Source organism: Copidosoma floridanum, unplaced genomic scaffold (assembly GCF_036245765.1).
Source record: "Copidosoma floridanum isolate Cflo_tuat_1 unplaced genomic scaffold, Cflo_Japanese_pri ptg000026l, whole genome shotgun sequence".
Taxonomy (NCBI): Eukaryota; Metazoa; Arthropoda; class Insecta; order Hymenoptera; family Encyrtidae; genus Copidosoma; species Copidosoma floridanum.
In genome coordinates, this window is record NW_028321903.1 from 8,774,362 (window position 1) to 8,794,500 (window position 20,139).

Here is a 20,139-nt window from a genome sequence, read left to right on the forward strand (position 1 = left end):
GAGAAAGAAAACAAAAATTTTAAAAAGCAGAAGTATTATCACTGAGACCTGGCAACATGAGAGATACCACAGCTGTGTTAGAATCTCCACTGTTTAAGAGTCCCCATAACTTACCGACTTAAAGTATTATAAAAAGAAGCTTTAAAAAGTTGTAAGAATTATAAGTGCTAGTAAAGTATGATATCCCATGCCTTTAAATTTATTTTTTTCAAATATGTTATAGGCTCTTCTCAATGCTGCAGTATCATCAAAGGTACGATTGAGTTTAAATTAAAGATCATTCATGGTACTACAAGGTCAAAAAAACTTTTTCTCCTTAAAAGTTTAATTTCTTATGCATATTATATCAGTTATAAGTTACTTTATATTACAAAAATCGAAAATGCTTCAGTACTCTCGATGGTTGAGCTTCGTGAGTACTGTATTTATGCACGACGTTCTTACGAAGTTCAACCATCGTGAGTACTAAACTATTTTTTTATTTTTTTTTTTTTTATTCGTTCTTCGAGTTTTTGTTTAGTGAACTACATGAATGAAGTACAAACGTTCATAGAGCTTCGTTCTTTCTACGGGTCTGGCGACCCCCTTTTTACCTGAAAAATTGTGTTTTTATACTCATGTCATGTTAAAAGAACTTCGTTCTCACCGTGGGTCCCGTGACCCATTTATCCCCTTTGGTTTGTTGTTTTAATTCCCTTTATATTTTATTTATTAATTTGATTTTTCGTTTTTATTTCCAGTTTAATTTTAATTTATATAATTTCATTTTTTTTCATTTCTTTTTTTTTCATATTTCCTTTCCTTTCCTTTCAAATTTAATTTCATTACATTTTTTTTAAATTATTTTGTATTTACTTTATTTCATTTATTTCTATTTTTCTATTTATTTTATTCTTTGGTATTTCCTTTATTCCATTTCTTTGTTTATTTTTCTATTTAATCTTATATTTCTCATTCCCTTTTTTTGTTTCTGTCATTTCTCGTTTTTTACATATTTCATTCAATTTCGTTTCATTATTTTTTAATATTATATTTTTTTTGTTCATATTTCATTTCATTTCATTTTTATTTTTTTTATATTTGATTTTTTAATACTTCTCTTCTTTTTTTTCATATTTCATTTCGTTACTTTTTTTTTTTACGATGTATTATTTAGAAAACAAATACATAATTTATCATGAATTAAATCTCTTATCAGTGAATGCCTATAAAAATGGAGTATTATAGTTACGAACCACACGATAAGTACAAGAAACCGAGTTTCTATAGTCGGCAGCGCTCGTAGAAAAGTGGGAAAGGTACTGGACTCACATACGGGAGGTCAAGGGCTCAAATTTCTTTATTAGAAAGTGTTTTTAATTTTTTTTTTTAAAGAATTGTAAAAGAAAAAATTTCTGAGTTCGAGAAAAATTATTGTGAGAAAATAAAATTAAAAAATTTGTTTGAAAATTATGGTGGCTCTAGCGCCTTGTGCCGTATTAAAATGGGAAGACTAAAAATTAACCATTATTTTTTTTAAAATATGGTATAAAATCATCGTAGAGACTGTTGTAAGCCATATTCTTCATTTTATCTGTTACTTTAGTGAGTTAATATTAAAAAACAAAAAGTTTTATGGTGCCCTAATTAATTAACTGTTACGGTACGCTCCTAAGTTCAAGAGTAGTTATACCTATATATATGTACTCTGCAGAATGCAGACAGTTGAGAGCTGACTTGCACTCGCAACTGTATACTTAGTCTCCGATTATTTAAAGATTTTGTTCGATAACAAGACACTTTTCTCATGTCATCGAAAACTGCGTAATAATATATACAAGATAGTATATTTTTTACACCTTATGGGTTATTTATATAAGCGCAGCAGTAGGTTGTATATCGTGTAAGCTTGCATTTTCTATCCAACCCGTCTTAAAACTCCAATTTTGTAAGCATGATTTCTTATAATTTTCATCGTCAACCTTAATTTTTTTTATACGAATAAAAAGATGGGAATTCAAAGAATATAATGCAATTTTAATAACCTTGGTTGGGTTATTTATAATTTTAACATAGAGGCCACTGGAGCCACCTTAATTGCTTGGGAGTGTGAGGGGAAATGGTGGGCAAAGGTGTGCAGAAGAGTTGCACGGCACGGTTGGCAGACATACATCTATAGTGGGGGGAGGGGAAGTGTGTAGAGAACAGTAGGTGAGGGAGACGGGGTAAGGGGGGAAACTTAAGAGGAAGAGACTTCGGGTAAACCACTTCTGTTTCAAAAAATCTGTCGGTTTTAAAATTCCAGCCCCCCGAGTATGCAATATAAAGAACTTCGTTCTAAAAATTGTTAGATGTATTGTTGGCGCTCGTAACTGAATTATTACGCATGCGCAACAGCAAGAAGACAAGACGCCGTGACTTTAGCGTCAAGTAACTACGGTTTTGTTTACTCTCGCGCAGTCAGCCAGTCTTTTTACACACGCATTCTCTGTCTTCACATTTGCGTTATAGTTTATCCTACCTTTTCTGTTTGTTTACCTACTGTACTCAAGATAGTTAAGCCTAAAGATTGTGTCAATAAACGTGTCTGAGTTTAATTCTAAATTTCGAGTGTTGTACTTTTATTCGCCAAGTCATCTGCTCAAAAACCCATACTGCTAACAAAAATAACAACAATAGTAATAGGAATACTAACGATGATTATGATGTTGATAACAATAATAATAATAAAAAACGTAAAAAGTAGTGATCACTATTGTTATTTTCAAAGTTATTATTTAAGATTAGGAAATAGCTGGTTAACTTAATACCAATGTCTTCTTGCTCAAACATTTATATTATTTCTTATGTCATATCTCTATACTGCAAAAATAGTTGGTTAATTTGTTACTAATAGTGGCTTGCAAAAAAAATTATTGCATTATTCTTTAATTCGCAAAATCAAAAGAGTTACTTCTTACCAATTTTTTTTGTTCCAATACTAATTTTCTTACTATTTAACCCTCAAAAACACTTGAATTACTTACTGCCAATTCTTGCTCACTTCATCATGAATTTATCACTGTAAAATACTAAAGAAAGCGTTATTTTGGCTTAAAAGAGTTATTACTTATCATTTACAGTCTGCCAGTCTGGAATCCAGCCACTCAAAGTTTGGGTAATAATTAAATTGAAATTAAATGAAAACAATAATTTTGTTTCTCGTATATAAGTAAATGCAATGTTTTTTTTATTTTTCGACTAGTTTGTCGCACGTATTGTTTCTTAATTGATTTTATTTGAGTTATATTACATAACAGTAATTTTTGTCATTAAAATTTTGTATTTTTTTTCCATTCTAAATGATTACAAAAATAAAAATAACTTATAAAACGATATCCAGTGAACCAAAAAGTCATTTTTTTCAGTATTTCTGAATTTTAAGCAGTTCAATGTATAATAAGTATTTAAGATGTATAAATCATTTAAAACGAGATGTTACAGTTTGCTTCAATAATTAGGTATTGATCATTAAAATATTAGAAAGTAATAATACAGTCATTTACGCAAAATGAGAGTAGTTTTTCAAAAAATGTTGATATCGAAGAACCTAAACGTTAAAAAACAAGGAGATTATGCTTATTTATCACAACAAAAAACATATTTTTTTCAAAACGTTTTATAAGTAAGCCATATTTTTTTAACGTAAAGAAAAACAAGAACTAGAAAATCGGTTTTTGTTCATTTCTTGGTACCCCTGCATGTACCATTTGTGACACCTCTTTTCTCTTAATGTATTCACGCGGTAGAGCTGACGACTGATACATGTTAAATGCCACAAAAGCTAAGGAATTAAGGTCCAACACGTAGTTATTAACTTAAACTACCTATTACAGGGCGGGTTCGTTTCCCAGTGACAAAAATCAAGTAATTTCTTAGTCATTGATGAAAAGAATAAATAAGCGGAATTTTTCTATACTTGTTGAGTAATCTTAGAATCCCTGCAATTTATACAGTGATTGTTTTACATTCTTACTTTATTGATTGTACATAATTTTTTATTTTACAATATTATTTAATCTTAATTTGAAATATTTGCCGTTAGCCAAGATAAATAGAAGAATTAAATTAACTAAAGGAAATTTACAAAAACCTAGGAATAATAATACTTAGAATGAACTCGCAATCTCTTAAAAATGAAAAGATTACTTTGAAATAAGCGCACATTAACCTGAAATTAATAGGAAAATCTTTTATTTTATTCACTAGCTAACAATAAGAAAATTTCTGTCCATTCATTACAAGCTAATAAACTTAAATTTTTATTAAATTCAATTTAATTTCAGTTCCCGCACCCTTCTAAAATGGATATTCCTATATTTGAATGGTAGACAGACTTTCAGATTAATTTCACCCTATTAATAGGCGTTGCACTATCTATAAGAGTCGCTCTACTACTGGGGCATACTTTGAAGTATTGATCTCCCAGTAGGAACCAAAAAATTTGATACCTTTTTAAATATGTTCTTTTAAACTTGTAATTTGTTTGACCCATCTGCTTGACATTTGATCACCCTTGTCCAGGGGACGCCGCTCAATGGGTCCTAGGGTAGAGATGAAGCATGACGATGCTGTATCCTCTCCAGTTGGTCTCTCTTGACTAGGTAGCACCACTAAACAGGTCTTAGCCTTTTATCCCCTCGTTTTTTATTTTGTGTAGCGGATTTGTTATGCACTCTAGCGCTTACAAAGCGTACTAGGTGCACATTGCCCGCACGCGGCGTTCAAATTTCAATTTCTTTTTTGTATACGAAATACATAAATAAATACAATTATTAAAAAATGGCTATTCTTTTATCGTCCCCGCTTGAATCGTTCTGTAAATTCAAGAAATGAAAGGGCTTTTTAGAAAAGAACGTATGTTTTTTTTTTTTTAAATTTTATTTATTTGTTATTATTGATGTCTTGTATGTTTTTTAAACATCTTTTTATTTTTACAACGGGCGTAAATAATTTTTTCTTAATAGTTTTTTTAATTAATTTTTGTGCCATGAGAAATTAATGGAAAAGAGGAAATGGTTTGTTTGAGACATGGATTTTATAGAACGTAGAATGGGGAGGAATTACTAAAATAGATTTTATTTTTGGTACAGGTGGAGTGGGAGGTCTGGGGGTAAACTGTTTTGGTGGTTCTGGAGATTTTTGAAGATTCTTGAAGATTAGTGGCAGTGGAGATTTACACAGAAGTGGTGGGAGGGGAATCATGAGGAGTAAAGAGTCCTTTGAAATTAGATGGCAAAGCTCTGGGCTTTGTTTAGGGTATGTTAACCCCTTTATCCAGTCCTTGGTTGTTGCCAACCTCTCCTTAAATAAAACTTGCTCCTTATCCTTCCTCAAGGTTTCTCGTGCTTCGGCAACTGGGCCGTTTTTTGAGGCTTTCCCTGCGTATAATTTCTAACGATGCTTAATCAGTGTTTTCTCCTTGGTTTTTTTTTTTTATACACGTCGTTGGACCTGTTTCCATCCCATCTAGTAGGAAATTTAATTTATTACCTTCCAGTTTTTTTTGTTTTTTTTTTTTGTGGTTCTTAAATTACTACGGACAAAACAATTACCCTCCCCTACATCATGCTTGAATAGTGAGACGTTTGAATTCTTCAATCGCTATGTCGTTATCGAACTCAATGAACGTAATTCCTTGCTGATTCGTGGTAAGTATTCGAGGTGACATCTTTTAAACGCGTATATGTATGGAGTTCTTTGATCAGAGCTTCTAGGCGGTGCCTAGTTTGTTCAATTTTTCGGTTTAATTGTTGCTGTTTACGTCGCATTGTGCACCATATTTTTGATTGTATAGTGTGGCCACAATTCGCTTCCGTGACAGACTCCCCATGTTCTATTTTTATCGTTTGATAAATTAAACGTGGCGTTATTGATAATCCTAGAAATGGAATACGGTCTTTCGTAAAGTGCCATGAATTTAGCCGTTCTTCCTTCACACATAGATAAAAAAAGGGTTAGTTTTTATAAGCACCTTATCTTTCAATACATAGTTAGTAAATGGTTTGATCATATTATATTGTTCTGCCCGTAAGTTTCCTTTTTTTGTAGTGAGTTCCTTGATGGATGCTATTTTCTCGTTTAGACTACCCGAAGTATTATTTGATGTTGTTACCCATTTTTGCCAGAAACGTGTAGGTTGTGTGTTTAATTGAAGCTCTATTGGTGTGTGTTCTGTTGTTTCGTGGTGACATTCGTTTATAGAGTCTTGGATAAAAGGTACCCAATTGGCTCAGTTTTTGTGCATATCTGTTTCTAAAACCCGGAAGAATCGGCCCAATTTTCTATTGACTCTTTCTACAGTAATACTTTGAGGGTGTCTAATAGCCGAAAAACGTATTCTTATGTTTACTTTTTTCAATGCTTCCTTCCATTTTGCTGCGGTAAATTGTGTCCCATGGTCTGATTGTATCCGGTTGGGTTTTCCGTATGTGGGTATATAATGATTAAAAGTTTTTCTTATGATCGTGGGGATATCTGCTTTCTTCATTGGATAGAGTACGACAAATTTTGTAAATACATCTATTACTGCAAAAATGTGTCGTACGAGGGGTGAGAACTTCGTGCAGAAGGTGACTAACCTTTGAAATCTCTTCACCTTCTTGGTAAGTGAAAATGCATGTTTTTTTTACGGTATGGGATTTTTCTTAATCACAAATTTTTTTTTAAAAGGTTGACCAAATGGAGACACTACTGGGTACATCCTGGGTATCAAACACTTTTGGGCATTTATTAGTAATTCCCCTCAGATACTTATACAATTGTTTTGATACTATTTTAATTGGTTAGTCTTTGAGATAACCCCTCTTGTCGTTGTATCTCGTAAGGTATCAGTTTTAGATTCTTTTGGGATCTCAGATACAACGACTATTCGATTTCCTGTTTTGGAATTTCTTTAATTAAATTTATCTGTGCTCCCTTATTTCTTTGATTGCATAAATTGTTTTGTGGTCTCTCTTTGTATGGTTGATTTGGAGTATTATTGTTATTGTTTTGTCCTGAGTTCGTATTTAGGTTTGTATTTTTCAGTGCATTCTTATTTATGTTATCACCACGATCATGCCGATTTACACTTCGTGAATTTGGTGTTGAAGTTCAAAAATTACTGTAATTTTTAATGGAATAAGTATTTGTTTGTCTGTTGTAATTTACGTATAAATTTTCTCTGACTGTGATAGAATTGTTTAGTATGCCTACTGCGTCCATGGAATCTAATAGTTTCACTAGATCGTCGATTTTATTGATTTCCCAGAGGATATTAAATTGTTAAATTACTTTTTCAAAATGGTTGGCAAATTTCTCGACAGCTTCTGCCTTGGTGGGCAGTGTCGATAACATTTACACGTAACTATATTAATTCAAAACGTATTCGCTACGGCTTAAATTATTTCCGACTTCGTGTGCATTCCATAATAGTGCCCACTGAACTTGAGCTTGTACCGTTGCGTTCCAATATTTATTCAAAAATTTATTCAAAAATAAAGTTTCAAATTCATTCATTTCTTCCGCATGTTTGAACCAATCATGGGCCGGGTCTTTCGAAGCTTGAGATAGTACTAATTTAATCACATCGGTTTCTATGGAAGTTATTTCAATATAAGTTCTCAAAGCTTTGAGGAATTTGATCGGTCGACCACTTGCAACTGCACTTTGGGTTATAAGCGATTCCACATCTTTTTTGTATTGAGCGATAACCTCGTATATACGATCATTTTCCTGTTTTAAATTTACTGTGACTTGTGTTTGTGCCGTGACTGTTTGATTAAGTTTTTGAAATGTTCGTGCTATTTTTCCTATATTTAGTAGCAAGTTGATCGAATTGTTTATTTAAATTATCGAGTATTTCTGACTGTCTGATGAGCTCCACATGACGTTGTGCTTCTCTTGTGTGTATTTGATTTTGTGTTTTTGTGAGTCGTTCTATATGGGTATCTAGTGCATTGTATGTATGTGTAAGTTGCATTGACTCTTTTTTCAGTGTGTTTGTTTGTGTAATGACTTGACTTACTTTGTCGATGATTTGTTCCAGAATATTTTCGGGGTTGAGAGGTGGAATTTCAATCATTTATTGCTTTTGCACTCCTATCACTTCGAAATGATTTTCATTATTTACACCCTCTGTATTTAAATAAGGTTTTAAATTTAATGGGGAAGTTCCACTTGAATTATCCTAATTTTTCCCGTAAATCTGCACCGTTACTTGTTGTGTTTCTTCATTATTGCCCCCTTTTCGTGTTTTTACCATTTTTAATAAAATTTCCTTTTATATACTAAGTTTTCAACGAATTTAAGTGCACTTTCTCAAATCTCCTTATAATAATTTGCGAGTCCAACCAGGGGTACCATTTTATGATCTACAACTTTTGCGTCAAATAATTTTTACTAGGAGTTCATGCTTTACCGCAAATCACAAACAAATGTTTTCAACCCTTAAATAGCATCCTGATTATACTAGTTTAAGTTTTTTTTTGTATATGTATTTATTTATTTATTTTTATCACTTTAATTTATTTATTCATTATTTTTTTACATAATATGTCATTACCTTAACACTATTTCCGTGCTAAATACTACTGTTAATTTTTGTTATTTCACTTAGTTACGTTCAAATACGTAGCAGAATAAGCCTGTATAGCTTATTAAAAATCTTTAAATTATATTACAACTAAATGTAGGTATAATAATTTATTATAATTTAACAAAATGTAAGATCTACTAGACAATGATGCCATTATTGTCATACTATTCTAATTCTTCTGCTTAACAGTATCAAAGAACTTAGATTTTTCTAATAGTCAATTTACTACTATTACAATAAGCTAAAACTTTCTAATAGAAAAAAAGTTATTTTTTATTTGAAGACGTTATATACAGTTTGTTAGGGGGTGGGAATATTGGCAAGGCAAGAGAAAACTAGCATTGAGTAAGGAATTGACAACGCTGATCAAAATACTCGTAGTCATATACACTCCCACAGACATACACGTAAATATCAATACAATCTTACATTATACATGGAGATCCATACCTATGCAAATAGATACATGAGCACATAATAGTATATTTTCTTACTTGCTGCATCTTTTAAAATATTTGGAAGTTTAGTGCTCCCAGTACGAGAACTAGGGTTTACACCTGGAGCTCACCCAACCAAGGCTATCCCAAGATGTCCCTTGGTGTAAGCTAATATTTTTACCTAGGGCAGAAAGTATAAGTTGGGTGCCTGAAGGGCGTGATTGTTATATGTTTGTGCATGAGGTGAGAATGACATTTATTGTATTAAGGATATGCAGTATCTAGGGGCACACTTTTTGCCTTCTTGTTACTTTCCTCTCTAAAGTAAGAACAAACTTTGGGCTTAGCAGCATCCAAATGTTTATTCTTGTCTCTGGCAGGAAAGTAACTTTCAGGTAGAAAGTGGCCCTAGAGTGCAAAACACAGAACACACTAAATAAAATATTTAACAGTCTTACTCATATTTATAATAATACTCCGCTTCATTACTTGGTTTATTAAACCTTGCTATTACATATATTTTAACTCTTGTATAATAAAATTAACACCTAAGAATAGCGTAAAAAGATGATGCAAGGATGAAGGCTGTGGCAGCAGCTTACGGGACGACAAAAAATAGGGATGCTGTTATTTAATAATTAGAGCTTTACAACGTCATTCCAACCCTCTCAAAGTACTTCGAATCCAAAGTATTAATAGGTAAAATAATGGGGCGGAATGTTTTTAAAAATATGCGATATTCAAACGTACAACTTTATAAACACCTTAGCAAGCGATAATTACCTTGCTATCTATTTTTAACATTGTTTTGTTGGTGTTATTAAAAAATACAACTTATTAAAACAAAATCTCAAAAATTTAAAATCAACTTTCGAAAGTAATTAACAAAAAATTATTTATTTAAAAAAATAGCTTTTTTTACAAAAAACCTTATTGAAGCTTCGCCTCTTCTATGAGTTCCATGACCCATAGTTTTTTTTTTATTAAAAACTCCTTGCTTGAAAATCGTTAACCCGTTTCGCCAAGCTAAACAGTTTCATGAGATATGAACTATAATTCAGTTACCATTTTGTTCTGTTAGAAAGAAAAAGATATTTTTTGTACTTTTTCTGCACATTTCAGCTCTGATCAATTTTGTGGCTTAAGGGTCAATGTAAAAAATGTGAGTAATCACCTAATATACTTGATTACCAAAAACCAGTTGGTTCACACAGCGATACCTACCTGTGTGCTTTTTTGTTTTAATAATTTGAGAACCTTAATATCCTTCTGCAAAGTTATTTTTCGATCTCTATTCCTAATGAACAACGAATTTTGTCTTTAGAGTGACTATGGATTTATCGACATTTTCTATCCATAGTGAGTTTTTCTCAGACAACTCATTTTTTATTTAAAACTACTAGTTTGTAGAAAAATTGTCATACGTAGTAATTCAAAAAAGTGTCATATCAATTAAGTCATAAATCTGGATCTCTTTCTTGCTGTGAAAGTAAATTACCGATTTAACTACCAAGGTCTCAGTGACTTCCTGTTCTTAACCACAACATTTAAATTTGCAGTGTTTTTAGTCGATGCCTACTCATATAATGTACAAAAATTAAGAAAAATCAATGTAATTTATCGATGGGTAAGTGTTTGCTTAAGCGGTTTCTTAAAGTTTACATTTTGAGTGTAGGCTTTCAATTTCACGAGAAAATTAGCCTGCAGTTTATCAGGAATGAAAATTTCTCTAAGAAAAGTAGCCAGTTAGAAAAAAATATTTCATGTAACACTGAATTCTTTTAACAGATAAAATAAAATGTTTTCTTAAACAAAAGAAGAGCAACTTAGTTCGGATGACTTACACATCTGCCTCAAAATCTTCTGGCAAAAGACTTCTTCTAACGATCGTATGATTAGTTGCCGTCGTTGATAACATTTCTGTTTCTATATGACCATGAATTTTTGGTGGATATAGGTCGTATTTACTAATACTGCATCTGGCTGTCAGCAAATACTTGTTTCTATCTTCCAAATGACGAAGAACCATACGGTAATAATAGATCTTTTCATCCTGTGGAATGTAAAATTATTAAAAACAAAAATTTTCTTATATTTCAATAATACAATATAATAATGTAAGACATAGAAATATTTTTATTTAGTAAGTTATATAAATATGTGACGCAAAAACGTGTATGCTAAAATAAAACTTGATAAGGAAAAAATGACTGTGATGGTCACCTGCGTGAAACTTCCAAAATTTGCTTAAGTTTTGGCAAACATTTTTGTTTGGTAAGACCCTAGCCAAACACTCACATGAAGGGAATCTCAAACTCAATATTTGCTTTATTAATGTTTGAGTGTTAGGTACGGTGACGTGTATTGCCTTAGCAATTCTATTTTTCACTTTAATATTAATTATTGTCAAATTGATGTTCAATCCCGAAGAAAACCTTTTTTGTTCATAGGTATTCTGTTAATGATGGTTTATTTAGTTTAATTAATCATATAGAAAGCAACACAAAGTAAAAGAAACGTATTTTCTAGAAATATAATGTTCACAGTAATTTATATACTTGGCAATACATAAAGAGAATGAGCTTACTAAAAAGTTTACTTATTCAACTTTTATTCCTTATTTTTTAAGTATTTCTCCGTAAAAAAAAAACATTCTTTGAGAATTAAATCAGCGACCTTCTGTACGCAGACCCTGCATCTTATCCACTTTGCCACAAGGTACCCTGATGTATAAAAACCCCTTACTCTTCTTTTTGCTGTGGTTTGTAGTTCATTTTCAGTCTTAAAACTTCTTTACTGTTTGTTAATTAAATTGGCTTAATTACAAGTTGTATGCTTTACCCAATTTGTTACATAATTGAACAATTTTTTAATACTAAACAACAACTTTTTGTAATAACAGCTATTATTTATATGTATCAATGTTTGTTTCACTTTCATTTTTATTTCTTATTTTTAAGATACGCTTTATTTTCTATGCTGTAGTGTAATAAGCAAATAAATAAATAGAAAAGTCAACAATTGTTAATGCTGTTTTAAAAAAACTTTTTCGAACTGCTTATAAATATTTCATGATTAATTTATCCATACAAGATTTTATTAGTTAATTAATATGACATGCCTGTATATAAATGATATATGAACATCCAACAGACAGATCTTCATGGACAAGCCTGATCAACTGTTTTGTGCGTTAAATGTTACTGCCAATGCATCAATAACTGCTTGTACCTAAATGTACATGTTTCTACACACTGGTAGTGATGCTTAACGTGTACAATCTCTAATCAGATATGTCCAAAAATATCTTTCCACTGGGAGTACATGTGTATATCTAGCACTGCACTATTGAAGATACAGCTGTACTACTAATGTAAGCAAGCGATAGCAATGAGTAGCTAAGCGATTTAATAGTTTGTCGGAGGGTGATAAAAAGCTCAGATTATTTTTAATTTTTGTTATAAATTAATTTTTTCTGGAGCCAGAAACGAATAACAATGAGTAGTTTAGTTTCTTAGTTGTTTAATATAATGAATAATTTATTTCTAGGGTGAGCAAGTAACAATTATAAGTCACTCAACTTTACAATAATTTTTGAAATAATTGAATAAGTGTATTGGCAATTAATTGATGGCATTAAGTAGATCTGATTGAGATTAGTTTTTTTTTTAATAAATTAGGTTTTTGGTAATCATGTGATAGTCTAGACTAGCTCAACTTGTCACTAACTTTTGTGAGAATTAACTTATTATGGGGGAGAGTTAATACTGACAATAAGTAAATTAATTATTTCATTGGTTTATTAAATAAATAATTCATATTCAAGCCAAAAACACTATATCGATCAGAAGCCTGCATATTTATAAGTTTTGAATAATAAATAAATCAGATCTAACTCGCTATTTATAAATTTCATGAAATAAATACATTTGTATTTGGGTGAGCAAGTGATAACAACAAGTAGCTCAGCATTTTGTTAGTTTATTATAATACATAAATCAGTACTTGGGCAAATAGGGTATGGCAATAACTAGTTTTTTTATGAGTTTTATGTGATAAATAAATTATTACAAGATTCAGAAAAACACGGCGATTAGGCTTAGCTTTTTTTACTTTTATGTAATTAGTCAATTATTTTTTGGGTGAGTAAGCAATGGCGTAAAGTTGCTTAGCTTTTCCATTGGTTTATTTAATAGAAATGATACCTTAGATATGCGAGCAACAACACTCAGTAGATCAGCTATTTAGCAACTTTTCATAAGAATGAAGTTAGTTCTTTTTAGCTATATTTATCTGTATTATGTAGTGATTAAATTAATACATAGAGAAGCAAGCAACAGAAATAGTAGTTTAATTCCTTGTTTGTCATTTTGATAGATAAATTAATCTATAGACAAGCCAGTGTCAGTAATGAGAAGCGTGGCTTTTTTTAGTTTTTTTTTACTAAACAGATTGCTTTTTAGGTGAGCTAGCATTAGTAATAAGTTCATTACTTTCTTATGAGTTTTTTAAAATAACCAAATTAGTATTTTAGCAGCCAAGCGATTGCGATGAGTAGCCTAGCTATTTATTAGTTTTATTTTGTAAATAAGTTAGTGTTTGATATTTATTCATTAATTTTACGTTATAAGCATCTTTGTACTTAAACAAGCACGTGATAGCAGGGATTTTTTTGTTTACTTAAAAAAAAGCATTTAAGCTACCCAATGCTGGCGCTTATTCCCCAAAAAATCATTTGATGGTGGTACGAAACTTAAAGCCAGTGGACAGTGGGTGCTTCGGTACCCAAGTATAAAGTAACACTTTGATAAAATTATATGGCAAACAATGTAGTTTTAAATATTAAAATACCTTCTATGAAACACTATTATGTTCAAAGGTGGTGCAATTATCGTATTTCTACGTTTACAAGGTGTGATTTTAAATAATATTTAATGAATTGACGATTATTAACAATATATAACGGAACAACACAATAAAAATAATATATTTATATGCTGGCCAATTCAAATTTGTACGCTTTCATCGAATCTTCCAGTGATCTTAGAACAATATTCTACTGCCTACGCTGATTACATATGTAACGTCACGTTCACATCTATCATGTACGATCCCACACTTATTTCCCGTCTATATTTAATACCCGAAATATAATTATATATAGAAACTTATTAAAAATCCGCATGAACATTGCAGCTCGTTTGATTGGACCAGTATTTTATACATTATACATTAAAAAAAACTGATATTTAACATGTAACCATATGAAAAAATTACATCAAATGTCATTTATATGATTTGTAGGAATCTCCTAATTTTTTGGGAACAAAAGATTACTTTTAGAAAAACCTATAGAATTTGCAAATAGACCCACAAATTAAATTTTAAATAAATTGAGAAAGGGAGGATAAGGTGTGCATGAAAGCATGTATGTGAGTACATCTACATGAAATAATGAATTGCTAGCTTTACGCTAAACATTAGAGTTCCTGTCATTTCTCTGAACTTTCCTTCACAAACTATTATCGTCCTTCAATCAAAAAACTACTTGAATCACGAATGAAAAATTTTTAAAAGAACAAAATACAATAAATTTAATTATTGTATTCATACAGTACAAAAAAATTTTTCATAATTTTTGAAAATTTTGAGATCATACAAGAGAATTGTATGAAAAATTATTTATTTCTTGTAAAAGTAATTAATTGAATACGTAGGAACAAATACTTATTAATGAATTGGAAGGGTGCTCTCCTTAAATACTTGTAATTGCCTAGTTTGAGAAAAAGAAATAAAAAAAACTATTTTATTAAGTTGATTGATTATTTATTTAATTTTAAACCAAGCCAAACAAATAAATGTACATTAAATAAAAACTTCTGTGAAAAACAAGTTAAGAAGTGTAAGATGTGATAAAGTAATTGATTTTCCTGTGTTGGCCCTGCTCATAGTAGAGTAGGTAAGGGCCGAGGCCAGAAAATAAGTTGTCGGGGGTTCAAATCTCTTTGGAAACTTTTTTTTTTTTTTTTTTTTTTTTTAAGAATTGGTTGAAAGAAGAAAAATTAAAATTCATAAAATTTAAAACGTGTGGCATGGTAATGTGGTGTGGCATTACTTGCTGTAGAAGAAACCAAAAGTACGTCACTAGGGGCGGGGTGAAGGGAAAGAATTAAGCAAAATCCACTTCCGTCACGCTTTTTCTGAAAGTCAAGATCTAAAATCGTTGATTTACCCCCATGCATAACGTGCCTATAGAAATATAACTTCAAAAAAAAGGATCATTTCACATCAACTACACTATTCCATGGAGCTTAAGTTACGTAATTGTCAGATCCTACTATTTTGATGTGCTTTTTGATTTAACTCAGAGTAAATAGCTTTTTTCTGATAAAATCCTTAAATAAAATTGAAAATTTTTTATGCGTAGCCATAGGATCAAAAAAAAAGCCCAACTGTCTTTACTGTAGTGACAAATATTTGAAAATTTTATTTTTTGTGCTTAGTCATCTGAATACTAATTTAGTTATAAAAAAAACTAATAGAAAGCTAAGCTACTAATTGCTACCACTTTTTTACCAAAAAATCAATTTGATTATCTAGTAGCATGATAAATTTCCAGTTAGTAAAAATAAATATCGCATATTCTTATTTGTTGTAATGTAATGATAGTTTCAACAGCTAGTTACGGTATTCATCAAAAAAATTGGTGTCAAAATATTTAAAATGTTGTAAACAAGATATTCAGTCTATGTAAGTGCTTCTATAGCTTTTTCTTCCATTTCATTTGGCGTTAGTGACTAGACTGTGAATATAGCCACTTATAAATAGGTAGTATACCATGTATATACATGCAGAAAGATGCGTTGAGTTATTGACACGTGGATGAGGGCGTCCGTATATTAAGTTCAAAAGGAATTAATTAATTTAAAAAAAAGAAACAATAATAATTAAACCAATACGATACTTTCCGTCTACCTCTGAATTATACATAGCATCACGTATACATATTCCCGTGTGTGTAAAATGTGCACAGTAGACGTATGAGTAGACCCTTATGTATGTATGTGTCACTTGTTTACTCTGTTCTCATGTATAGAGGTGTGCATGTACATGTGTTTGTATACTGTCTTCTGTGTGCGTGTATACGTCTGTGCATGATACACACATATAGAAGTTGCTATTGTTTTTATAAAGAAAATTACCGATAAAATTTTCCATGCACGGTAGGAACATGCAAACAGCTACTATTAATTAATCAAGTCTTACAATATGATGTAATCTTGAAGTATAAAGAAATACGCTATGTTCCAAAAAAAGGGTGCAATATATACCAAAAAAATTAATTTCAACCGGTTTTCTCAAGAGAAAAAAAACCGCATGGCGCATAAACAGGGAAGCGTTAAGTTATGTAAACACATGACCTCTAATGCCATTGTTTTAGATGTTTCTCTACGAAATTAGGGTAAAAAATTTTAGAAAAATAAAAGAATATTTGCAAAATTGTGACAACTTTAAAGAAAACGGTTTTGGTTCTTTTGCCCGAAGATAACCCAAAAAATTATTCAAAAACACAAAATTGCTATCGGAAACATAGATGAATAAACCAAAAATAAGAATTCTTATGTGTACGTCTATGTGTGCGATTCAAATAACCAATTTTTTTTTTTTCAGTGAAAAATATGTCAGTGTACTTAGCATAAAACTGGATCTTATAGCCGTAGAATATGATTTATGCAATTTCTGGAACACGCATAAACAAACATGTTTATGGATATCCTTGCTTCTGACCCCTGACTTTTTTTATTAATTATTCTTGTTTTTTTGTTAATTCATACATATTGTTATTTTAGAAGTTCTTACTTTTATGACATATTACATTTGTTGGATATTGACTGTAGTGGACTGTATTGCGGTTGGCGTGGCTGAGCTTGAAAAAGCTCATTACAGTGATCTGGGTAAGGTTTGTGAATAGATGCTCTTCGTGCACTCGAAAGCACACGAAGAAGCAGCAAAAATATGGAGGAAGACTGAGATGTAATAAAACTGTTGGAACTATTTATTTACAGACTATTTTACAGATTGGAAAACGCGGTCTATATGTATATACAAGGCATCGAGTCTCGAGCCTCCTTACATACAGCGAGCGAGTTCTGTGAGTTGCTTTAGCTGTACGCGCCGAAAGCAGACTGACTCATTAGGCTGCTTTGCAGAGCAGTGCGCGAACAGATATGTATTTGTTAGCATATGTATACTGCTACGCAGAGCAGTGGCTCGTGTGAAACTAAAATATTGTAAAATAATAGAAAGAGAAAGAGAACTTAAGAAAAGATAAAAATTGTCTGTAACATGGGTAAAAGTCTTTGTTTACATTTGCAGTGTGACTGCTCGCAGAGAAATAAAGATGTACAAATCAAGGTGAATTTCTAAGAATAGGTTTAATGTATAAACGCGGACTAAATTCACTTCAATCCTGAACAACATTTGATGCACCCAGCTTTGTTTAAGTGCATTTTTGTAAGACTGAAAAAAAATGTTTTCAGTGCAATTACTTTACATAACAAACAAAGAGTTAGGAGATTCTGTTGCCTAATATTAAACAACGAATGTGTATTTGACGTTATACGTCATCATAAATCATACCGTTAAGCTTTAATTCATAAAAGTTTTTATTAATCACTGTAAAAAATAACCTGAAATTTCATGTTAATTTTTGGTGAAATTGTTAGAATAATTTTATGTTTCCAGCCATTAATGTAGTTTAATGTAAAAATTATTTATTTTTATGTAAAAATTTCAAGTACAAGAATTAGTTTTTTATACACAATACTTGAAATCTTATAAATAAGTACTGTGAACGTTGTTAATGCAAAAATATTTAAAAATAACTGTTGATATTACAGCGAAATGCATGAGAAACTACGGTAAGTTTTTTGTAGATGCACTTTAAGTTATAAGAACAAACAAATACTTATTGTCTACTTCTAAAAGAAGTTATTCGTTTCTGTACATAAAATATTCTGCAAAAAACCATAAATTATATAGAAATGTAGGGCACAAAGTATTTTTTTTTACGAATAAGTTTTATGTCAATTTATGAAATGTTAATTAATATTGTATAATAATTTATGAAAAATAAGGTGAATATTATGTCAGATTCACAAACCATATAATAACCCACATGACAATAAATCGGTTTTTGCAACTAGCATTGAATATCACGTTAATTCACATTAAATTTAATTTCTGTTGTTCAAATTTTCACCTCAAATTTGTAAAAATATATATTTATTGCTATAGGAAAAATTTGAAGTCAATGTATGACAAATACTTGTCAAAATAACTAAAATTTCTAGTATGGTCTTAAATAAACACTAATATTTTGCGAGAAAATCTCATTTCATTACATCTTCTGCGAGTCATTTATCCATTAAATTTAATAATTAATAGTTTAAATTTTATGTCTGATTAACAACCTAAAATCTACTAACATTGGCATGATTTTTTTTTTATCTCTTGCAGTACATATAATCTCGTTGGACGTTAAATTTAGTTTCTATCCGAGGAAGTTTCATCTCGATTTATTGAAAAATTTAATCTTCCAGCATAAGTTTTAGAATCCAGTACTTTTCGCGCTTAGTGATAAACAATTTCTCACTTCACTATCAGAAGACTTTCTTTTCTGCTAGCCTAACGATTGTTACGTACGATAGCATATAGCTATGCGTGCGTGCGCCTCTGCTGGCTTGGGCCTGAAAGGTAGGGGAATAGAGAAGAGAGGTGATAGGAAAGGTAGAGAGAAGGGACAGGGAGATTAGCTAGAGACGCGAGAGGGTAAGAACGAAGTCCGCGAAACGAATACATGCACAACTTCCCTCAATGATAAGTAATTCTAATAAAGCATTAGTAACAACAAGTCACGCTTCTATTTATTCCCGCACCGAGAATCCCACGTAACAGCTGGTGTCAGAAGTGGGATACAGATAAAATTTTTTACGGTCTGTCACGTGTGCGAAAATCACTTAGTCTCACGGAACAAAAAAAAAAAAAAATTTTTTTTAATTAATTTTCTCTTGTCTTAATTAACGTAATAAATAAAAGAAAGAAAAATTATATATCTCTCGCCACAAAGAAAAAAGTGTCAAAAGTGCCAGACGCCAAATTCAGTGTGTCAAGTGCCACAATATAAGGAAATTGGAAAAGTAAAGGAGAACAGGAAGATATAATCGTAAAAATCTTCGATACTGCAAGGATACCAGACAACGAAAAACTACATATCAAGCCAGTGGACCAACATACCAGGACACTAGAGGCAGCTACCATTCACTCAACTCGGAAAAATACAGATAAAGAGAAGAAAGCACGGTACGCCAAGCCCGGACAACAGCCACAGAACACGGGATACACGGCACATGAGAAGGAAACAACGAGCGAAGGCAGAAGCTGAGCAACTCCAGGAAGGATCAAAGAAGGAACCCATAAGTATGCACGGGATCATCGTCATGCTGACCATCGTCACGGCGATCTGGTAGGTGAATTTTCATTACTCGTATATACTATACTCATAACCCCCGAGGGAAATACGCACCTAAAAGAAAAAACTTAAATATCGAAATTATTTCTAAATCGCAATATCCTCAGACCTTAGCGGCAACCCATAATTGCATGCACAAGCATATAACCGATACAAACGACAAACACCCCATAAAAAATCTTTCAAATTAGTTAATAAATACAAGGAGCCAATCGAAAACAAAAACGAAAAAAAAAGACTATCAAATAACACTCGATAGAGCACGCGTATCTATCAGGTTAACACAAAGTACACAGAAACGACGGCGTTTTACGATTAGAAAAATATAAATACGAACTAGAAAAGCACAAGACAAACTACAGAAAAAAAAAGACTTAAGAGCAACAATATGAGTGACGTAGAAACAAACGATACACTGGGAAGGGGAGTACAAGAAGCCGTGAGGTGCACAGATATACACGAAACAGGACCAATTGACACAGATGACGAAGTAATACAGATTAATTTAGAAGATGATCCGGAAACATGGACAGAGTGGCAGAAGGCCAGCAAAAAACAGAGACTTTTTATGATGA

General features: G+C 31.4%; 1 protein-coding gene across 1 annotated transcript in view; it reads right to left on the bottom strand.

Moving 5' to 3' along the window:
- The window catches only part of qsm (Zona pelucida superfamily protein qsm), an 818,670-nt gene that overhangs the window by 444,080 nt on the left and 354,451 nt on the right, over positions 1–20,139 (bottom strand). Inside the window, exon 4 of the mRNA XM_089595600.1 lies at positions 10,878–11,086. Coding sequence (XP_089451726.1) covers positions 10,878–11,086 — 209 coding nt within the window. The remainder of the gene's footprint in view (positions 1–10,877; positions 11,087–20,139) is intronic.